Below are 22,713 nucleotides of genomic sequence, written 5' to 3'. Positions count from 1 at the left end.
AGTTTGTGACGCAAGCCTTCCTCTGTGAGACTTGCCATTTAGTAGACGCTTCACACTAATTGCAGGGACTGTCCCGCTGGAGAAACTTAAATGTGTTGGTCAAGGGCAAAGCGGAACTGTGACCGGAAAACTGTGTCTCCTTTTAGGGACAGAAGTCTTTACCCATTCGTTTCATGGTTCCTCGCGCAGAACACTAATGCCCGATTTAGTTTGTTTTGAATTTTAAATATGAGCTTTAAATATAGAGCCGTTCAGTCAAGACGTCAATTTACAGTCAATCTGGAACGCTAATTAACCATATCCAAGAAGGAAGCAAAGCTCATCGATGCATCAATTGCTTCATTTCAGATACCGCCTCTAGCATTAGCAACACTCAAACACCTCTAACAACTCAAAAGTGTGTTGAGTCTTCTATGTTGTCTCCTATATAGACTGTTCCCCATCAATCACAGGATTTAGGACACTTAGCATGGCTACCTAAAAGGCACTTTGCTTTTGGAACAGAGCTAATAGCTAGCATAAAACTGCTTATCAAAGATGACCAAAAGTGTGTTGCAAGGGGTCAAAACAACTACAAACATGGTCAGAAGACTTTCAGAGATTGCGTTCTAGTTAGCAAATTGGACATGCTAGGACGTGGTTGATTTATTACTTTGATTTATTAATTAATACATGAATTGTTAGCCTGTTAGCATCTTGTGTTTACAAAGAACACAGTGGTTTTGTGTCTAATTTATGTTGTAGAACATTATATGAAAGTCTGTTCAAGTGATACTAAATCACAGACATGACAAAAAAAAAAAAAATCTTAGTTCTGTTTTAGGACAAACTGAACAGCTGTACTTTTGTACTTTTACTCCCTGAATTGTCCTTGCACACATAGGCCCACACACACACACACACACACACACAGATGTTCACCAAGCAAAGCTGCCTCTTTTATGTCAAAAACATGCCCCCTCACCAAAAGGAAGTGCTCTTGTTTTCATGTTGAGGTACTTTTGGAGTCCCCCATGAGTACAGCACATGTGTCATTGCTGGGAAATACCTTGTGCGTAAAACTTTTGGACTATCGTCAATTCGAACGGAAACTTGGCACCAATCTCACTGTGAACCACTTAAGAAGCTCACTGATATTTACAGTCTGAACACCATAACAGACGCTAAGTCTCTTAAAAACACTGGGTCTGGCATCTGCAAAGCTGGACGATACAGATGGGCTCATAAAAATGGACTTTATATGGAGCAGAGTTGCAGAGAGTTCATTTGGTAGGTCTCCCTAGTGTGTCTTTTTCCCCAAAACGCGTATCTTCTGATCGGCTGAGGTTCACTAAAAAACCTGCATGAGCTGCAGATATTCATCAGTACAATTTGTAATGGCATAACAAATAGGAAGTGGTCAAAAGTGCTCATTGTGTTGCAAAAGGCTAATTATTCATGTATAAAGCCATGGAGGATGTTTCATGTGGAAAGATACACCAAAATATCATTGAACGTGGGCGATTTTGAATTAGGCCGGTAAATTTGACCTTAGCAACCACACAGAACACCTTAGAAACCTCTTGGTAACCACACACAAAACCTGTTGGCATACTTGTACTGAAAGTGCATTGTAAACCTCAACTTGATCATGTGAATTTTAATAGTCCCATATTCAAATCAAGCTGTTTTCCATATCCTCTTTAGCACTGCACTGACAACAAGGCTTTGACGCTAATCACGTACACAAATCTATATTTGCATCTCATTGACTAAATGAATGGAAACATGCATAGTTCTGATACCACACTGGTGACAGGAACAAACCGCTCTATTTGTGCTATTCAGGGATGTGTACTCTTTCCAGCACCAAAGGCTGAAAACCAGTATTTCATGTTCAAAGGGAATAGGATCAGGTGAATTACACGGTGCATCGTGACTAACACATGCATATTGCATATTCAAAAGGTTCAACTGAGAACTTGAATTTCTTTTATTTGTGTTCTATCTAGGAACATCAAATGCATGAGACATTATCCCACATTTTGATATATATAGTAGAGCCCGACCGATAAAGGATTTTTAAGGCCGATACCGATACAAATATTTGGTGATTTAAAACTCAGATATTCCGATATATCGGCCGATATATATATATAAAAAAAAAAAATCCAAAGTTGCAAGGGTGGTTTTGCAAGGGTGGCCTAATATTGGCCGATAATATTGGCCCGCCGATATATCGGTCGGGCTCTAGTATGTATATGTATAGGCCTGATTCTGATTCCGATTTCGATTCGCTTATCAAAAAACAAAAACAAAACTTAAATATCATTCACATTTAGTCTTATTGCTAAACATTTAATTGTAGCTGACTATCATGAAGAAAAATCAACAGGCTAAAGAACACTTACGCAAGGAACGTTTGCCTGTGGTTCAAAAATACCATCCATAAACATCCATGCTAAATAAAATTAGCAATCGCAACAAATAGATACAACTGAACAAAGATACGATTGAAATAAACAGTGTTTTAAGATTTTCAGGTATTCAGGTGCAGAAACTGCAATCAAATGTAAAATAGCACTGCACTTTATCAATAAAATATATACATTACAAATAAAGTTACAAAAGTTATTCAGTCAAGAACAAGTACATTTTCTCTTCGTCTTTTGTTGTTTGATTAGTGTTGTTATAGAGACGGCAGCAGGAATATTAGGCTACTGTCACTTTAAGAGTTGCACGGATCCAAAATAGTTACACATGCACTGAAAACAGCGCTCGAGGTTTCTGAATGGTTTAAAATCACATTAAAATCACTTTTTTCTGAATCTGCACTCGAGTCTTTTCACGGCTGAATGTTTTTTTTTTTTTTTATCTGTGAGCGTGCTTTGGATGTGTTTGCAGCACAGAAAACAGCGTGCGAGTCGTCTAGCGTTTGAATGGTTAAAAGTCATATTGAAATGGTCACAAAGGAATTGAAATTTTTATTTTATAACAAGTATTCGATTCCTGACCTCAAGTATTCGATTTTTAGAATTGGAATCGATTTTCAATTCCCAACCCTACTCACCAGCAACTGTGGCTAGTGGTTTTCCAAAGTTACTGGCATTTTCACTGGTCACAATTTTGACATCGATACCATGGGGAAAAACTGCCATATAGATATTTTTAATATTATCTCATAATTTGGCAGATGATATATTAGGCTGCTGTCACTTTAAGACCTGACGCACAGTTCCATTACACTGTTACACATGCGTTTTCTTTCTCAACTATTTATGTTCACTTTAAACATAACTGACTGTGTTCACGTGAATACTCGTCAAGACCGGCATTACGACATTATTTTGTGTGTATTTGACTGTTTAAGTGCAATAATCAGCAAAAATAACTCACTTTAGTACTGAGAGGCGGCTTTAAATCATGCACAATACGTGCAATCCCACGCCGAAATTCAAGCCCTGCAACAGCAACAATATTCGTACGGAGCAAATTAAACGAGTGAGTGAATGGAGGCGGGTTTGTGTGTAACTGTCGGAGAGATCATGAGGGAAAGAGAGAAAGAGCAGCTGTCATCTATTCGGTGGAAAGTGAGTATTGGAAGCGTTTCAGATATTTCAGTATCGATATGTATTGAAAAATCTATATTTATGACAACACTCAACTGCGCTTAGTTTATTATTTCAGATGCCTTTTTAAAAGACAATTGAAAAATGTATAGATTATATAAAATTCAACCCGGCAAAGTGTCTAGTAGAAGTGACTGCGTTACACGCCACTGCTGAAATACACCAGCATGTGGTGGCTGTTAATGTCAAGCCCTGGTCACGATTAATCGCATCTAACATCAAAGTTTGTAAACACACACACACACACACACACACACACACACACACACACACACACACACACACACACACACACACACACACACACACACACACACACACACACACACACACACACACACACACACACACACACACAAAGATGATCATGTTATCCAGCATGCTTTGAGAATGTTTCAAAGAGCTTGTACTTGGAAGCAAGGAAACCTGTTATGTACAAATAGCACAGATTTTCTCTCTGAAATGAGAAATGCACTTGTGGCATGTGGTTTTTAAAAACCTGACATTTGAGTTACATCAGACATTGCCATCTAGTCATGCATTTTGTCATGCAAGTTACAGTTTCTGCGCTGCATTTCTCACAATTAAGTGCTACGTCTGAGATAATGGATGCGTAAGGCGTACGCTAATGCATTAAGCCCTACTCTCAAAAGAGAACACAAACACTTGTGCTCAAGGATGACTAAAAACGGCTAGTCTGTCAGCTGCAAACATGTTGATCTAATTTAGCACTTTAAAGTCAAGGTTCCAACATGACTTATCTTGTCACAGATGTTTACTCTTCCACCACAGCACAATATGTTTATTAGCGAGGCCCTTGATTCTGAATTAAGGTTTTAAAGCCCTGTTTTTCCCCCCTTAAAAAGCCTGACGAGAGTTAGTGCATATCTAAATATGATAGGTGTGACCCACTGCTCTTTTTCTTCAGGTAATGCATGTTTCTGTATCATCTCAAATCTTTCAACTTGTGCATCAAGCAGTTTAGCCTGAAATCTGCAGTCAAAAAGTGAAGACGGCAAAGATCACGAGAGTTTTGTGTTTTGAATCACGTCCAAAGTCATTAAAACAGTGACAAAGACATGAGCTATTTTTAGAAGAGTTTCTATAAATAAAACACTGCCTTCCACAAATAGAAGCATGTGGAATGTTGGTTGGGAACATTCTAGTTTGTTCAGTACTTTTTGCCTTAGACGGATGTTGCGTTAACATCCTCGAGTTACAAGTTACTCAGGTTTTGTACATCTCTAAACGTACACGTATACTTCTTTTTCCTTATCCTTATTTTTACTACTTTGCATGTTTTATAATAAAAAACGTCATCAGAAATATTTACAAGCACAAATGGAAGTTATGGGAAATATGAGATCACAAAGTTTTTAGATTAGGTTAGTGTACACACACACACACACACGCACACACACACACACACACACACACACACACACACACACACACACACACACACACACACACACACCAACATCAAGTTTTGTTTGATGAAAGATTATTTGAGAAAGAACTGCAGTGTTCCTGCCAACAAGACTTGCACAAGTACATGGCCACTCAAATTCTAATGCAAGGCAACCAATCAGATGCTTCCCCTGCTGATGAAGCCCCGCCCACAGCACAGAGTCCTTAGGTATAAAAGCAGCACACTTCAAGACAACATGTTTTAGTTCAATTGATAGTCTTGGATAGATTGGCAAAAATGAGAAATTCCGCACCAGATTCGAGCAAGAATCCCTTGATCTACTTCAGCAACCCTGATCCGACTACAGAACAAAGCGAAATAAAGTGAGATGTGCATTTTATCAAGTCGCATTTGGTTTACGCCGAGCGATACGCATGTGTTTGCTAATGTTTGTTGATTTTGTTTAACAGAAAAACAAATTGGACATCAAGAATGCTGTTCAAGACGTTTCCCACGAGAGAATCGCGCAAAACCACACAACAGAGAAAATTATACGGGTGAGCGTATGGAAATACTGTTCATTTGCTTTTGTTAATTACTATGTAGTATGTGCATATAATAAATTGGGATCATTGACTTAATCAAAAATGATAAATTATTGTATTATACTTTTACATTTTTAATTTGATTTAAATTAAAATGAATTTAAATGTCTGTCTTTATATGCGCACAGGCCAACTACTGAAGAAGTTACTCAATGGGCACAATCTCTGGACAACTTGTTGAGCAGCAAATGTAATTGATATTTCTAAATATTCAAAAAATGTATCTTCACACACACACACACACACACACACACACACACACACACACACACACACACACACACACACACACACACACACACACAAAGAGACAGTTTGGAAACATTACTATTTTTAATGTTACACACACACACACACACCGAGAGACAGTTTGGAAACATTACTATTCTTAATGTTACACACACACACACACACACACACACACACACACACACACACCGAGAGACAGTTTGGAAACATTACTATTTTTAATGTTTTTGAAAGAAGTCTCTTATGCTCATCAAGGCTGCATTATTTGATAAAAAATACAGAAAAAATATTGTAACAAATATTATTACAATTTAAAATAACAGTTTTCTATTTGAATATATTATAAAATGTAATTTATTCCTGTGATGCAAAGCTGTATTTTCAGAATCATTACTCCAGTCTTCAGTGTCACATGATCCTTCAGAATTCAGCTTTGATCACAGAAATAAATTATATTTTAAAGTATATTAAAAAAAGAAAAACATTATTTTGGAGTAATATTTAACAATATTACAGTTTCTTTTCTGAATTTTTGCTCAAATAAATGCCGGTTTGATGAGCATAAGATACTATTTCAAAAACATTAAAAATAGTCATGTTTTCAAACTTTTGACTCTCTATTCTATCTATCTATCTATATATTTATATATAAATACACCACATTATTTAATGCCAACTGATCTTATTACTGTTTTCATATTTCAGATGGAACGATTGCTTTGCGCCTCTTCATGAAGTCTGAACACTGCGAGGAGAATATCGAGTTCTGGCTGGCCTGCGAAGAGTTTAGAAAGATCGGGTCGAGATCAAAACTCCGATCAAGGGCAAAAACCATATACAAAGAATTCATCAAGCCAGAGTCTCCGAAGGAGGTGAGGTTTCATCGACGCCAGCAAAGTTTATTCCTTTTCATCAAGCGGTGCCACACGTTCTCATTTCTTTCAATTCTTCCTTCTCTAGGTCAACCTGGACTTCAACACCAAGGAGTCCCTCCACCAAAGCCTTCTGATCCCAACACAGTCTAGCTTCAAAGCAGCCCAGAACAGAGTTCACTTCCTGATGGAGCACAACTCGTACCCGCGGTTCCTGGACTCTGAACTCTACCGTCAACTATGCAGAATTGCTGCAGGAGAGCAATGATGTTTTCAGTTGTTGTATTTAAACTAATGGCTGGTCCATTTTAGACTGATACACGCATCTGCTTTTTCATGTTCTTATAGTGCTATTAAGATTTCAGTGTATTTAAATATTGCATATTTTGCACAGATTTGTATATAGTTAAGGTGAATGTCAGGTGAAATATTAATACTGCAATGAAGCAGCATCTATGTTTTGAAGTTGTACTATTTTGTGGATTTTTTTTGCTTTTCCAGTGAAAGAGCTAAAAATACATTTGGATAAAAAAAAAAAAAATTGTCATTTCATTAGTTTTCTGGATTTTACAGAAAAGCAGATGCAAGCAAAAATAAATGTGTGTGTATATAAAGAGATGTATACATTTAGTTTTTTTTTTTTTTTTATCGGTATATTACATATTTAATTGTACATGCTCATCTCCCCTATTCTTTGTTTTTACATTAAGATTACCTTTTGCTGTAATCTAACACATGTAAAGTTTTTCTTTAAAAACACTAATAATAACAAAAACAATAAAAAGAAGAAATTTGGATTAAAACATGTTTGTTTGTCATTCCATTACACTGTAAGAAGTGATCAGTTGGCTTAACTTAAAAAAAAAGTGAGGAACCCATTGCCTTAAAATTAAGTAAATAAACTTCATGCGTAATTGAAAAAATTAAGTTATGTGGAATTGTCAAGTTCACGTAACTCAATTTTTTTCTTTTTTTTATTACGCATGAAGTTTATTACTTAATCAATTTAAGGAAACAGTTTTCCTCACTTTTTACAGTTTCAGAATGTTTGGGGGGACTGATATAAAAGACGCGGGCAAAAAGTTATTTGTATTTGTGTTATTGGCTGATTTTAGTTTTTTATTTATTTATCGGTGATACCGATATTGTACATAATTGTTCATACTCAATTCTCTTGTTTTTACATATACCATCATACCTTACCTTTACCATCATCTAACACTCACTTAAAGTTAAAGGGTTAGTTCACCCAAAAATGAAAATTCTGTCAGTAATTACTCCCCCCTCATGTTGTTCCAACCACGTCAGAACGAAGGCTCACTATTGGCCAGCATCACACGCATCACACACGACAAGCGTCGGCCAATAGTGAGCCTACGTTCTGACGTACAACCCAGAAGCGCTGCGCTGTTACACTACGTGAACTCACTCAGAGGCCCACACAGAAGAAAATTAAGAGTTGAATAAAGTCGTTATTTTTGTGTTTTTTTGCACACAAAAATTATTCTCGTCGCTTGATAAACTTGTGGTTGAGCCACTGCAGTCACTCAGACTATTTTAACGATGTCTTTACTAACTTTCTGGGCCGGCAAGTTTCAATAACATAGAAGCCTATGGAGGAGTGATCCAGCTCTCAGATTTCATCAAAAATATCTTAATTTGTGTTCCGATGATGAACGAAAGTCTTACGGGTTTGGAACAACATGAAGGTGACAGTAATTACTGACAGAATTTTCATTTTTGGGTGAATTAACCCTTTAATACTCAACAACACTAATAATTTAATAATACTGTTAAATATAATCTTTCACAAATCTCAAAATGGATATCCATTTTTCTTACTGCACATTATAAATTTTGATGCCTGAACAATTTTAGCTTTTATTTTTATTTAAACAAAATAGTATTAAACAACATTGGCTATAACATCAATGCACTTTTCAGTATGTTTTCTACACAAACTGTCCTTTCGCAATATACGTGAGTTGATGATATCGATTATACTTATAATGTTAAAGTTGAAGTGTAATTTCACTTGCGTTGCAAAACAGGATTGCAAAACATTTTCAACAAACAGCACCGCCACAAACTCACACCATTTTCTGCTGTATCACCTTTAAAGCTTTTTTAGTTGCAAAGATAAGAAGACCTCCTAAATGCCCTTTTATGTATATTATCTGATCAGTTCAATGTCCCATAACCAGTTTTACCAGTTTAGCCTCACTAGCCAAAACCAAACTGCAATTATCTCAGCAAACTCACCCAGTGCATCCATAAATTACTGCACACTTCCACGTAAAGTTGAGATGCAGGGAGTGTAAGAGTTTATCATCTTCCCATTTAAGGCATGAGATGTAGGCCTACCTGCATAACAAAACTCGCTTCTCCTTAAAGACAAACATTTAAAGCAAATATAGAGAGCAGAACATCCTGCACTCAACGCGTTTGTTTTGTTCCAGTGGCAAACCTGCACACATTTGATACAGCTAAATGTTTTTTTTTTGGGTGTACGTGGGGACGTATTTACCTTCGTGTTCCTTCTGTTCCTGTAGATGACCTCACGGCGGTCGGACACTGAACAGACACCAAACACTCGGCCCGTTTGACCCGTCCAAGAACGTGTTCACAATTTACAACACCGCTGGCTTTCCTCAACTCACTTCCCATGGTTTGTCTTCGTATCTACAGTGGCTTCAAGATGTATTGGGACACTTGCGCCACACTTGAAAGAAAATATAGGAATGTTAAAGCAAGTGGCCTTTATTTAAAAAAAAACATTTTTCCAAGCAAAATACTTTTTAAAAGTGACACATGATATCCGTAGTAAATAAGATGACCTGGACTAGTTCATACAGTTCTTTGAATATGCCACTCGGCTTGATATATATATATATATTTTTTTTTATTATAAATTAATAATAAATTGTAAAAAATAAAGTGTGACTTAAGTGTCCAAAAAAACTTTTTGAGGTTACTGTATGCATAATTATTTATTGTTTATAAAAATAATAATAATACTAATAATACTAAATGCAAACGCTTTAAGTGTGACTTATTCTAAATACTTTTCAATGTATATCTAAATGCAATAATTTATAATAATTTATAAGTGAATTTATAAGTGTGAATTAAGTATCCAAAAATACTTTTTTTGGGGTTACTTCATACATAAACACAAATGATGTCATTTAAAATAAATATAACAACAAAAATATTTTTTCAGTGTGACTAACATTCTTTTTGTAGCCACTGAATATATAAACACAAGGTCTGTTTTTATTAATATTATTATTATTAATGTGACGTTTTGGGGTTTGCTGAATATATAAACAAAAAACAAAAAGGGGGGAGAAAAAAAGTGCATTTAATACCTAAAATTAGATATCCCGTAATAACAATATTTTTTTCAGTGTCCAAAAATACGCTTAAAATATATATATATATAATTTTTTTTTTTTTTTTTTTTTTTTTTTCTGTTGTCACATGATTCCTGTTAGTCATGTAGATAACTCAAATGATTGGAATTTAGGAACTTTTGCACATGTACACAACTTGCCCACTATAACAATATTACACATTCTTTTTGGCAAGAGTAAGATGTTTCACATTGTTTAGACTAAGCGGATTACACTACACGTGCGTCACAAAGCAGGTAACGTTAATGGCGACTGCATACGAAAGCATTATTGACGGTTTATCAGCTGTTGTTATCAGCTAAAATGACGGCAATAATACACGATAGCGTGTTCTTGCGGACGAGACTGTATCGTGACACGGTTATCACGGCTCTCTTAACATAACTGGTCTGGTTGTTAGAAAGAATGTAAATAAACAGTTCGGCAAAAAATAGAAACTCAAGTCACACGTCACTGTGTAAACGACTGTCTCGGAGCTGCAAGAACAGATGAAAAATACAAAACTATTGCCAAACTTGATTTAAGTGTCTGCTTTAACGCTGCACACTATTAAAACACCCTTTCAGTTCTTTCGAACAACACTTACTGAAGTTTCCATCACTTCATGAGAACTGCAGTTGCATGGGTAAGACAAAAAAAAAAAAAGTCCGGGACAGAGAAAGTGGCGCGAAATGCATACGCACGTCACCAACAGGAGCTGCACTGCAAAATGATGATTGGACGAACACATTTCAGACGTCTCATCTGCATGACGGGCAGCATAAAATATTTTAACATAAAATAAGTAACTTCAGCTTTAAATCTAAAACTATTAAAAACTGTTAGTTTCGTTAATTGAAAAAAAAGTGAAAAAATTTAAATTAGAGGAAAAACTTTTGCTTGAAATGTTGCTTTAGCAACCAACTGCAATGAAAAACTGAAATAAAAATACATTACAGCTATATATAGCTGTAATGTATTTTTATTTCAGTTTTTCATTAATGAAAAAGCTTTCATTTTTAAATTTAAATTTTTATGTAGCCTACTTTTGTCAATTTATATATAATAGTGACCCTGGTTTCAGATGTGTTTTTTTTTTTTTTTTTTTTCATATTATCACATAGGGATTTTTCAGATATGCGCAGCACCACTTCAGATGAATGTGTGTAGTACATAGGTGTAGTATGAATTCTGGACGAACTACATTTGTCAGGTTGTCAATCATTATCATGTGACCTACCAGCGTCAGTTGCATTGCTTCACTACCATTCACAAATCCTCTCCCGTGGCATCATGGGATATTAGAGTGTCCATCTTGTATGCACACTTGCCAGTAGTAGGATATCCAGGGACTTTTTGACAACTTTTTTATGAGTACTGTGAATTCGGACATACTTATTTTGTCACTTAAGTAGGGAAGTATGCGATTTCGGATGCATCCTTAATCAATTACATTATTCGCAGTGCTTCATGGGAGTGGGCGGAGCTAAAGAGCTCGTTTGGCAAATTTTGCATGTCTTGACTCAAATACGTTACATTTTCTGTACAGCATTATGGATAATGTAGTTTTCACCAGGAATTCTGCCGTTAAATGTGGGCTAATGGCTTCAACAGAAGCAAATACTATCAGTTAAAGGGTTAGTTCACCCAAAAATGAAAATTCTGTCAGTAATTACTCACCCTCATGTTGTTCCAACCCCGTAAGACCTTCGTTCATCTTTGGAACACAAATTAAGATATTTTGAGATTAAATCTGAGAGCTGTCTCACTCCTCCATAGGCTTCTAAGACATTATAACTTGCTGGCCCAGAAAATGCATTAAAGACATCGTTAATATAGTCCAAATGACTACAGTGGCTCAATCTTAAGTTTATAAAGCGACGAGAATACTTTTTGTGCGCAAAAAAAAATAAAAAAAATAACGACTTTATTCCACTATTTATTTCCTTCTCTCTGAGCCTCGAGTTTTTTCACGTAGTGTTTTAGCGCTGCCTTCTGTGTTGCACGTCACCACGTAGGCTCACTATTGGCCGACGCTGGTCATGTGTGTGATGCGTGGTGACGTACAACACAGAAGGCAGCGCTAAAACACTACGTGAAAAAACTCGAGGCTCAGAGAGAAGGAAATAAATAGTGGAATAAAGTCGTTATTTTTGTTGTTGTTTTTTGCGCACAAAAAGTATTCTCGTCGCTTTATAAACTTAAGATTGAGCCACTGTAGTCACTTGGACTATATTAATGATGTCTTTAATGCATTTTCTGGGCCAGCAAGTTATAATGTCCTAGAAGCCTATGGAGGAGTGAGACAGCTCTCAGATTTAATCAAAAATATCTTAATTTGTGTTCCGAAGATGAACGAAGGTCTTACGGGGTTGGAACAACATGAGGGTGAGTAATTACTGACAGAATTTTCATTTTTGGGTGAACTAACCCTTTAACAACCTTGCAGCTTACAGTAAGGCTGACTTTAAAGGTTTATAAGTTATCGTTAAATATCAATTTCCCTATGAAGAAATTAAATTGAGTTTTTACTTCTAGAACCTGAATGTTGTAACATTTAAAATATTAATTAATACTATAATAGTATTTAAATAATACTAAAATAACACTACGAAGCAAATTACCCATCACTCCACCAGTGAATACTTCTCAGTAGTTTCATTTTTGAAAGTCAAAGTAAACAAAAACAGTATTGTCAACAAAAAAGTGATTAGCTAATGTGATATTTTTGAGGAATGGTACATGGAAATAAAGATACCATTTCAACACTGGTTGCCACAGTTGTAACAAGCCTGACCGCAGTCTGTCTACTCATGTGAGTCTGCGTCATATTCCCAAATTAAACATCCCAGATGACAGGAAACATCAGGACAAAAACCAGCTCTATTTGCCAACATGAGAAACACGAAGCTGCCATGTAAAGCAAACAAATTCTTCGAAAACATGAAGCAGTTTGCTTTTGCCTAATAGACAGGAACATTTTCCATGTTATTAGTGCAGATTTATGATACATTATATAATTAAAAACCTTCCCCTATTGATTTGTTACTGACAGAAGAGACTTTTCACATGTGTACCATACCATTTAAATTAAAGTTTACCATCCTAATTATTAAACAGTAATAATAGATTAGTGCTTTATTGTACAGTATTTTACAGTAATTTAAGACTCATTTATCATCTTTTACTGTGCGCTAACAAGAACAAAACATGAAACAACAATATTACTGAAATGAAATTTATATGAAAATAAGACATTATTTAAACATCTCTTCACATGCATGCAGACATGAAGGAAATGACATCAAGCACCGCGCTCGACTTCACTTCCAGGCGCTCCTTTTATGGGATACAGAAGACAACAGCACATCGAGTGATTCCGTGGCATAACATTAAACGGGGTCTAACAATGTGGGGTTACTTGGCTTCTTGTATTTTTTTGGCACTTTGTTTCTCCTTTGCCTGAAGACACAGAGGAAAGAAAGAAAAAGACATTTTCATATTCATTCTAAGAAACTGAATCTAAATGTAGAATTCCAAGTACTTTGAATTTGAATACTAGATCGTCATGCAGCCTTTCCAACAATGGGCTGGGTGAATAAACGCAAATGTACAATGGTACTATATGGGTGCTATTACTGCAGGACTACATTAAGCTTTTAAACTTAGGCGTTGACCCTTTAATCTTAGCATAGTACTGTTCAAATAACATAACTAACCGCAAGGTTTCATGCAGTCAAATTACCAAGAGAGGGAAACACTTCAAACTCAAAGGCAGAGTAGAAATAACGCATCAATCGTGCCCTCTAGTGGTATGATGAGATTCACCATCACACACACCGGCTCTGACTGTACTCCACACACACACACACACACACACACACACACACACACACACACACACACACACACACACACACCGGCTCTGACTGTACTTACCTTTTCCACCAGTGGGATCAGCTGCTGATATTCAGCCAACGTCTTCAGTAACTCCATTATAAAGGGTAGGTAGTTGTGCTTCCTTCTTATGTTCTCAATCTTAAAAAAATAAATACATGCATTTTTTTCAACATTTTCATAATTTAAGTGACTTTGTACCATTAATAATAGTTATTTTATGACATATCACTTATTAATAAAATTAACTTGTAACATTACCAATTAGGAATAATAATAATAATAATAATAACAGAAAAGTGATTATATATTTTATTACATTTGAAAGGATGAACAAGGGTGAATAATAATAATAATAATAATAATGATGAATATAATGATTATTATTATATTACAATAGTGTATTTTATGTTTTATAACATGCATATTACGTTTTTAAAGAGCCAATGAGAAAAAAACGACAATAATAATAATAATAAAAGTTAAAAAAAATAATAAGTTTAAAATGTACTTATTAAAACAAATTAACTGTAAAGCATAAATTAGGAAAAACAATAATAATAATAATAAATTATCATCATTATATTATACAGTAAATTACATTTTTTTTACATAACTTAAAGAAATTAAGAACCAATGAGAAAAATTATAATTACTATTAATATTAATAACAGTAATACGAATAATACTAATAATTAAGTTTCAATTCCATATTTTATAACATATATTACTTAGAAACAAAATTAACATTTGAATGGATACATTAGAGAATAATAATAATAATAATAATTTGTTTATTATATTCATAATAAAGTAGGACATTTTCTATTTTATAACATAACTTAGTTTTTAAAGAGCTAATGAGGAAATCAACAGTAATAATAAAAGACAAATGGCATATTTTGTAACATGTTACTTGTAAATAAAATTTACATTTAAAAAAACAAATGAGGAAAACTTATAATAAATATGATTATATTATAAAGTAAAGTGATAAAGTTATTTTAGAGGATCAATGTGGAAAACATTAATAATAATAATAATAATAATAAAGAAAGGTCTATCATACAATAAGTTATAAATAAGTTTCTCTTAAAAAGCTCATTGAGGGGAAAACCCATGTACATACTTTGTATCTTTTAAGTTTTTGGGTCTCTTCTTCAATCAGGAGCTGATACTTGGCGATCTCTGACTGGATGGAGCTCAGATGATTCCCGCTCTGGTCTGTGTCCATCGGCTCTTCCTGTGAACAGCAGGAACGTCTTTAAGCAAGCGTCCTCATTCTGTCATTCCAATATCTAACAGTCGGAAGGTCTTACTTCTGTGAGCTGAGCCTGTAGTTCAACGATCTTCTTTTCGTAAATCATCTTGCGGTCCGAAACAATGGCCATCAAGTTGAATCGAATCTCTCCTTCACTGTATCTAAAAACCAAATGATTTAAACAGCTTTGTAGAAACACCAAAGACTCGAAATGAATCACATCGGCTTGATGCTTACTTCTGTATTCGTTTCTCAATGACGGGCCGTACAGCATTGATCCAATCATCCTGGTTACACACACCTGAGAAAGTGACAAAATCCTTTAAGAACATGAACCAACTGCGCAAAACGAACAATTCAACTTCGATTCCGTCTACCGAGGTCTATGGGTCCTTCACGAAGTCCGTCCAACTCGTACAGCCGCCCGTTAACAGGGACGTAGCTCACAAAGTGAAAAGCATCCTCTTCTTTAGCCGACGACTTCGCGTCAAACTCAAACATCTGTTGTCTACGGGGAAAAGAAAATGGCAAAAACATTATACATGATATCAGTCATATGGTAAAAGAGAAAAAGGCTCCAAATAACCAACCTAGCGAAGCCGTTGTGAACTTGTCGGATAACTTCAGAGTTACTGAGAGCAAGACCCTTCATCTTGAAAAAGAAAAAAGAAAAGGTTCATAAACTGTAATAATGAAACGTATCCAGTTAAATAAATGCGCCAACTTACTGCGGCATCAAAACTGAGTGAAAACTCTTTAAATTCTGTCAGCGTTTCCCCAAGGAGCATATCAGGATGCGTGCAGTTCAACAACACGCTGACGATCGCTTGGGTCGCGCAGGCATTATTGATGACCTGAAACGGCACGTTCGCATTCAGAAATGTCCAAATATCCTTCTTGCATTTGGTAACAGGATTTGATTAAACGCATAATCGTTCACCTGCTTGGCAAAGAAGATCTGATCCAGCCTTGAGTCCTGAACAATAGACCCCGCCGGCTCCTCACCGGGCTGCCACTTGAAGAGGAAAATCAGACCATGAACGGGCCTGAAATGATTCATGCGCATATTCAATTGCAGTTAGAACGCTGGAAGAACACTGCGTATGTTAATAGATTCATGGACATTTGCTTACTTGAGATTTTCAAAGTTTTCTGGCTCCATGCTCCATATCTCCTCCACCTGTGCACCTTTGCATCCTAATGAAAACAGAGAGATCAGTGTCGCGTGACATTCGAAAGCCACCAATGCTGCGGAATCAAAAGTCCTGTTTACAGCTGGTATTAAATGCGCTTTGGTCGATCGGATCACAAGTTGACGAGGAAGACACATTTCAGTGTACACCTGGTGTTTTAATCTGTCTCTTTTGTCCACTTTTGAAAACTTCTGTCCTATTTCTTGGGGAGGGTCTATGGGTGGGTAAATGTATGGGCTTTTGCAGATCTTTCAATCTAATGGACGAAATAAAAAAATCACACAATTTACATATGAATGCGACCGGAGATAACAGAAAACATATTTAGAGCAACAGCTTTCATTTCTGCTCTGACAGACTGCTTCTGCTTCTGTTAGAAATCAGGAATGGTGTGAGAACATTGCGTTTGGTACGTTTTTCATTTTCAAACCAAACTTGGGTCTCCAGCCGGTAAAGTTTAAATCCCCTCTGGCTAGCCCGCTTCCCATTATGTTTACACGTTAGGTCAGTAGGCGGAGAGTAGAGGGTCTTTTTTGGCTGTTTGAATGTGCACTTTAACTTTTATGGACTTCAAAACAGAATCAGCCATTCACTGCCATTATAAAGCTTGGAAGAGCATGGATATTTTTAATATAACTGATTATATTCGTCTGAAAGAATGTCATATACACCTAAGGATGACTTGAGAGTGAGTAAACCATGGGCTAATTTTCATTTTTGGGTGAACTATCCCTGTAAATGTGCACCAATGATGGTCCAAAACATTTGAACGTACTAATGATGGTCAAAAATAATTTCTCGAATGCATCAATAATGCCCAAACATGCTGGAGGAACATTGAGCAGAATGCCAACAAAAACATTGATTAGATGCTCAGAATGTGCAAGTGACAACTAAATATGGCAATATGCTGTTTGGAATGTGCAAATTATGCTCAAATACACTGAAACAAATTTTCGAATCGAATGCTCAGAACATGGCAACAATGCCCAAATATAGTGAATAAAATGCTGGAACAATATGCCGCCCACAAAAATAATGAATCGAATGTTCGGAACGTGCGCTTAATATCTTTATTTTATTTTATTTATTTTATTAAACATTACAAAGTATTAATGCAATGCAGATAAACATGGAAAAAACTAAACAAAAAAAGACAAAAATATACACAGACACAAATAAGTTGCCAGGGTCTTAATGCCCAAATATACTGAATTCAAGGTTTGTATCCAAACAATAATACCAACAAAAAGATTAATCGAATGCTCAGAACATGCAAATGATGCTCAAATATACTGAATCAAATGTTCGAACACAAAAAGATGAATCGAATGTTCGGAACGTGCCCTATGATGCTTGAATATGCTGAATCAAATGTTCGAACACAAAAAGATGAATCGAATGTTCGGAATGTGCCCTATGATGCCTGAATATCCTGAATCAAAAGTTCGAACACAAAAAGATGAATCGAATGTTCGGAACGTGCCCTATGATGCCTGAATATACTGAATCAAATGTTCGAACACAAAAAGATGAATCGAATGTTCGGAATGTGCCCTATGATGCCTGAATATCCTGAATCAAAAGTTCGAACACAAAAAGATGAATCGAATGTTCGGAACGTGCCCTATGATGCCTGAATATACTGAATCAAATGTTCGAACACAAAAAGATGAATCGAATGTTCGGAACGTGCCCTATGATGCCTGAATATACTGAATCAAATGTTCGAACACAAAAAGATGAATCGAATGTTCGGAACGTGCCCTATGATGCCTGAATATACTGAATCAAATGTTCGAACACAAAAAGATGAATCGAATGTTCGGAACGTGCCCTATGATGTCTGAATATACTGAATCAAATGTTTGTACGCATCCAAAACCGCAAGTTGTAAAGGATGCTGAAAAATGCCGTCTGGGTAGGTTGCTCAATATTTTTTGAGACATTACCAAATGTGAGGCAGCTGTCATTCTGCATTCATTAACAAACTGCAGCGCTGAGTCATACACTGAGCCCATTCAAAGAACATGCTTATGTGGATTTAAACCAGGAACCACATGGCAGGCTGGCAGTCACACCCTATGATTACCAATCATATTGGTGACCAAAATCACTGAACTGAAGCAAAACTAGCGACGCACCGCTAATGTAAGAAAATACTGAGTGCTCACCAAAGCCCTTTATCAGCTCTGTAAAAACTCCCGGGTCGCTTTCCATAAGACACCATTCCCCAGCGCTTCCCGCCATTTCTGAAATTATATATCTTATTGCAAACAAAAAACTGTTCTCGTGTAGCGGTTAAACGAGGCTAACGAGACTCATTCACAAATACAGTAGTTTTCCCGGCATTCCTTTCGACAAGCGTCGTTCTTCTGCTTCATGCGGTGCCTTGAACATGTGAGGCGCGCTTCCGCCTCCGTGTGTCTAGGAGTGTCTTTGACTCCAAAAGTTACTTTCCAAAAGTGATTTTGAAAGGAAATTTCCGTAGTTAAACAAACATAGTGCATTTAAATGGTAATAAACTCCATATTGTGTCAAAAATAACACGCTAAATTAATACATGTTATAACAGTACGTGCTTTCAAACTATTAACTGGGTTGACGTTTTGATATTCCTACAGAATTCTAGTCGTCAATAATCAGTTTACGATGTAAAATAAGGTTTTATTTCAAACCATTGTGTGTGTGTGTGCTTACATCAACAACAAAAAAGATAATTTTTTTGGAAAAAAAACCCCTAAAACATTAATACTTTATTTAAAATACATGTACTATACACAAATGAATACTTAGGTACTGTAACTCAAGTCCAGAGTCCCAGAAATTTTTAATAAAAAAAAAAAGCAAAATAACAATACTCAAAGTCAAATCAGGCAGTTTCAGCAGCATACATTTTAAGACACAAATACGTAACCTGTATTTGGGCTGTTCAAGGGTGACCAACTAGTATAGATATACATTATAAAACATTATGACTGATTAGGTTGATATTGACCGTCGCCCGAGCCCTCAGGGCTGGTACTCAAACAGCATGGACGACATTGTTCAATAAGAGGCAGAAGTTTCCCTTGTTGGTGGAGCTGTTTTGTATCTGAGCCGCCTCCAATGCACTGCCCATTAATAAAGACTCTTGGCACCTGAAAGAGTTAAAAGGACTATCGTCAACAATACCATCTTGACAAAAACAATATATCTACCTATATATAATCACATAAAAAAAATTCCAATCAGCATCCAGGAATGGGAATGGGAATGGTTTTGTAAATATAAACAGATGACAAGACTTACTGTTCTGGCACCTGTTATTTGTGCTAAGGTCTCCTGGAGACGTCGGCCATCGTTGTGCTCATCCAATTCAATAACTTTATATGTAGCTCCAATCTCATTAAAGACATTCTTTGCCATCTTACAGTAGGGACATGTGGTTTTGGAGAATATTACAACACAGTTACTGGACACAACATCCTGTAAAGGAAAAAGAAAAAAAAGATTAAATGAATGAATGAAAACATATTTATTAGGGCTACAAGATAAGTGGGGGAAAAAACTTCAGGTTTGCTTTGCTTGTTGTTTGTAGGGCTGCAGAATTTGGCCCAAAATGTTGTTATTATATATTAATATGACTATACTGAATAATAATAATAATAATAATAATAATAATATTTCAAAAGTCCAGTAAAAATATAATATTTGAGAAAAATATAATAATAATTAAAAAAATAACTTTAAAATGACGGTGCTAATATTTATGGCTGTCTTAATTTCTTCATTTTCAAACGTTGAGCCATTCAGCTTTTATTTTGTCAGAAACCGCAAGGAGCACTTAAAGAGTTAAGTTTAAAAATGTGATGATACCAGCATTTCCCTCAAGCTTTTTGAGCGCTGTTGAGCAGATTCTTAAACACCTCTTATTGGTCATTGTATTAACGCGCTCAACATATATGTCTGTGATTGGCTACTAATCAACAATGACATATTTGACGCTCTTCACCGAACGTTTACAAAGAGAGAAAGGGAAAGTTTAAAGCATGCGTCTATCAGCAGATCCCTAGTATATCTGCTGATAGACGCCTGCTTTCAAAGCTCTCATGTGTATCTGTGTAAGCGCTCGATGAAGAGCGTCAAAGACAACATATTTTTGAAGCGTTGATCATTGTAGCAAATCACAGACATACATGTTGAACGCATCAACAAAATGGCCAATCAGAGGGGTTTAAGAATCCGTTCAATGCTGGCATCGTGAAGTACCAAGTCGGGACTGAAATTAAACATTTTGTGACGATTGTTTTTTGACAACTCTAGCGCATATCTATTAGTGGTGCAACGGATCATCATTGATCCGTGATCCGTTCGGATCAATATCTTCGGATCGGCACTCACGTGATCCGCGGATTGATTTATGAAAAAAAAGTTGTGCGCATGTTCAGTCCACACACAGCGTGGTCATGGCGAGCGTTATGAACCGCAGAGAGCGTGACGCATCATTCGCGCCGCAAAACCTCCAGACGTGCGTAAACGCGTTTTTACATTGACTTCACATTGAAATCACTCACGCCAGACGCTCTATTCGCGTTTGGTGTGAACGCAGCATGGGTGACGGCGAGAGAGAGAGAGAAAGAGTGCCTGCGAGTGCGAGCGAGCAAGGTAATACGTTGTCAAATATGTTTAAACTTAAATGAACTACATATACAAGTAGTTATGTCTCTTTGTATTAATTTGTCCTGTTATTGACATAGGCCTAATGCGTGTCATTGACAAAATGCGCAACCAGATGTTCGAATAATTCGAATATGTGTTTTTTAGAGGGAATATTCGAACGTCATTTTTTAGCAATTTTGACAGCCCTATATGACAGTGGAAACACATAAAGCATTGGTCCATGTTTAAAGGAAGGAGATGCCTTTTTATGTTGCACTTTAAGTTGTTTTTCATTAATTATGTTAAAAAGAAGATATTATGCCTTGTGCACTTTAAGTTGATTTTATATATTTAAATTTAATAATTTAAAAGTGTTAATACATTTTTTTTTTTTTTTGCTGATCCAAAAAATGATCCGATCCGTGACTCTGATCCGAGAAACGATCCGAACCGTGAGTTTTTTGATCCGTTGCACCCCTAATATCTATTTAATTAAATTACAGCCATATTGATTTTGGTTATATTTCGATTCATTGTGCAGCCTAAATATATAAAGCCTACAACACATGTTGTTGGTGGTAGGACGATTTCAGTTTTTCAATTGAAGTCAATAGGGAGGTGACTGTTTGGCTACCAACATTCTTTAAAATTTATTCTGGTTTGGAACGACATGGGTGTGAGTAAATGATGACAGAATTTTCATTTTTTGGTGGACTATCCCTTTAAGATGTTATTCACATTCCGCAGACCTTTAAATGAATCAATTGATCCGGTTCATAAAAACAGTTCTAAATGATTCATTCACGAATCTTAATGATCTGGGACGCAAGGAATTTTAGTGTTCAACAGAAAAGACAGTCATAAGGGTTCGAAACGACATGAGTGAGTAACTAGACATAATTTTAATTTTCGAGTGATCTATTGAGCCAAAACAAACCATCTTAAACAATCTTACCTGGACAAACTGATTACATGCTGTGCTCGACAACCCGGGCGCAGACGACGTGAAGTTCCCCATTCTAGATAAACGACATGAATTGAGTTCAAACTGAGAGAAAACTACACAACCATTTACACAAAAACAGACTGAGATTAACACACGTGGTGACCTTGTTATAATCACTGGTCTGTAAAAAATACATGTAAAAGATACAAGGAAAGCTAATGCAGTTAGTGCAAAAACAAGATAATTAGACTGGCATTTTAAGTCAGTCATGTTCGAACAACTGTTGTCTTGTTGCCGGCTGAAACAAGTAAACAGGATCACACAGATAGACTGTAATCTGATAAGATCATAGGGGGGATTTAAACATTTAAAGACCCTAGCGTTTTTAAAGTAGGTTAACTCGTACCGTCCAGAACGGACAAAAACACGGCGGTCTTGTTAATGTATGCAATCATGTTAAGTTATGTAATATGAATTGTCCTCATAATGACCTTAGAATCTGATAAGCCTGTTTGTATTTGTATAAACAGCCTCTCGTAAGCATCGTGGAGTGTAAACGACTCGCGCCGCTCTGTAAATAAAAGACTGTCCCAATGACAGTGGTTTTACATGCAAATATGTTTCTTCTATTTTCA

At 36.0% G+C, this 22,713-nt stretch overlaps 3 protein-coding genes across 5 annotated transcripts; 1 reads left to right on the top strand and 2 right to left on the bottom strand.

Moving 5' to 3' along the window:
- The first annotated feature begins 5,259 nt into the window (after positions 1–5,259).
- On the top strand, positions 5,260–7,548 carry rgs2 (regulator of G protein signaling 2). Its single transcript, XM_082139916.1, has 5 exons — positions 5,260–5,402; positions 5,490–5,576; positions 5,753–5,814; positions 6,579–6,745; positions 6,834–7,548. The coding sequence occupies exons 1-5, from the start codon at positions 5,317–5,319 to the stop codon at positions 7,011–7,013; spliced, it is 582 nt and encodes a 193-aa protein (XP_081996042.1). The 5' UTR covers positions 5,260–5,316; the 3' UTR covers positions 7,014–7,548.
- Positions 7,549–13,364: 5,816 nt separating this feature from the next.
- On the bottom strand, positions 13,365–18,874 carry uchl5 (ubiquitin carboxyl-terminal hydrolase L5). 2 transcript variants are annotated; one of them, XM_082139895.1, is made up of 11 exons: positions 18,666–18,872; positions 16,432–16,495; positions 16,239–16,344; positions 16,027–16,152; positions 15,889–15,950; positions 15,676–15,806; positions 15,536–15,599; positions 15,357–15,459; positions 15,167–15,280; positions 14,080–14,178; positions 13,365–13,602 (listed from the first exon to the last, which is right to left on the bottom strand). In XM_082139895.1, exons 1-11 carry the CDS (start codon positions 18,739–18,741, stop codon positions 13,558–13,560), a joined length of 990 nt encoding a protein of 329 aa, XP_081996021.1. In that variant the 5' UTR covers positions 18,742–18,872; the 3' UTR covers positions 13,365–13,557. The 2 variants fall into 2 exon arrangements, with proteins under 2 accessions (XP_081996021.1, XP_081996020.1); XM_082139894.1 differs by lacking the exon at positions 13,365–13,602 and adding an exon at positions 13,750–13,994 and having other exon boundaries at positions 14,025–14,178; positions 18,666–18,874.
- Positions 18,875–19,297: 423 nt separating this feature from the next.
- On the bottom strand, positions 19,298–22,702 carry glrx2 (glutaredoxin 2). 2 transcript variants are annotated; one of them, XM_082139921.1, is made up of 4 exons: positions 22,570–22,702; positions 22,088–22,151; positions 19,783–19,959; positions 19,298–19,631 (listed from the first exon to the last, which is right to left on the bottom strand). In XM_082139921.1, the coding sequence occupies exons 1-4, from the start codon at positions 22,620–22,622 to the stop codon at positions 19,464–19,466; spliced, it is 462 nt and encodes a 153-aa protein (XP_081996047.1). In that variant the 5' UTR covers positions 22,623–22,702; the 3' UTR covers positions 19,298–19,463. The 2 variants fall into 2 exon arrangements, with proteins under 2 accessions (XP_081996047.1, XP_081996046.1); XM_082139920.1 differs by lacking the exon at positions 22,570–22,702 and adding an exon at positions 22,242–22,532.
- Between the last annotated feature and the right edge of the window lie 11 nt (positions 22,703–22,713).

This window comes from Leuciscus leuciscus (assembly GCF_965113295.1).
Source record: "Leuciscus leuciscus genome assembly, chromosome: 15".
Classification (NCBI taxonomy): domain Eukaryota; kingdom Metazoa; phylum Chordata; class Actinopteri; order Cypriniformes; family Leuciscidae; genus Leuciscus; species Leuciscus leuciscus.
Note: the sequence above shows the minus strand (reverse complement) of the source record. Positions and strands in the feature narration are given on the sequence as shown.

What these genes read in the sequence shown, in the direction of transcription:
- glrx2 (XM_082139920.1), bottom strand. Translation starts at nt 22,348, where the DNA reads ATGACTGACTTAAAATGCCAGTCTAATTATCTTGTTTTTGCACTAACT. An exon ending in AGACCAGTGATTATAACAAG is followed by an intron (nt 22,152 to 22,241) that starts GTCACCACGTGT and finishes TCGTTTATCTAG; the next exon opens with AATGGGGAACTTCACGTCGT. An exon ending in CATGTAATCAGTTTGTCCAG is followed by an intron (nt 19,960 to 22,087) that starts GTAAGATTGTTT and finishes TTTCCTTTACAG; the next exon opens with GATGTTGTGTCCAGTAACTG.
- uchl5 (XM_082139894.1), bottom strand. Translation starts at nt 18,741, where the DNA reads ATGGCGGGAAGCGCTGGGGAATGGTGTCTTATGGAAAGCGACCCGGGA. An exon ending in AGAGCTGATAAAGGGCTTTG is followed by an intron (nt 16,496 to 18,665) that starts GTGAGCACTCAG and finishes TGTTTTCATTAG; the next exon opens with GATGCAAAGGTGCACAGGTG. An exon ending in AGATCTTCTTTGCCAAGCAG is followed by an intron (nt 16,153 to 16,238) that starts GTGAACGATTAT and finishes GTGCCGTTTCAG; the next exon opens with GTCATCAATAATGCCTGCGC.
- rgs2 (XM_082139916.1), top strand. Translation starts at nt 5,317, where the DNA reads ATGAGAAATTCCGCACCAGATTCGAGCAAGAATCCCTTGATCTACTTC. An exon ending in CAACTTGTTGAGCAGCAAAT is followed by an intron (nt 5,815 to 6,578) that starts GTAATTGATATT and finishes TTCATATTTCAG; the next exon opens with ATGGAACGATTGCTTTGCGC. An exon ending in AGCCAGAGTCTCCGAAGGAG is followed by an intron (nt 6,746 to 6,833) that starts GTGAGGTTTCAT and finishes TTCCTTCTCTAG; the next exon opens with GTCAACCTGGACTTCAACAC.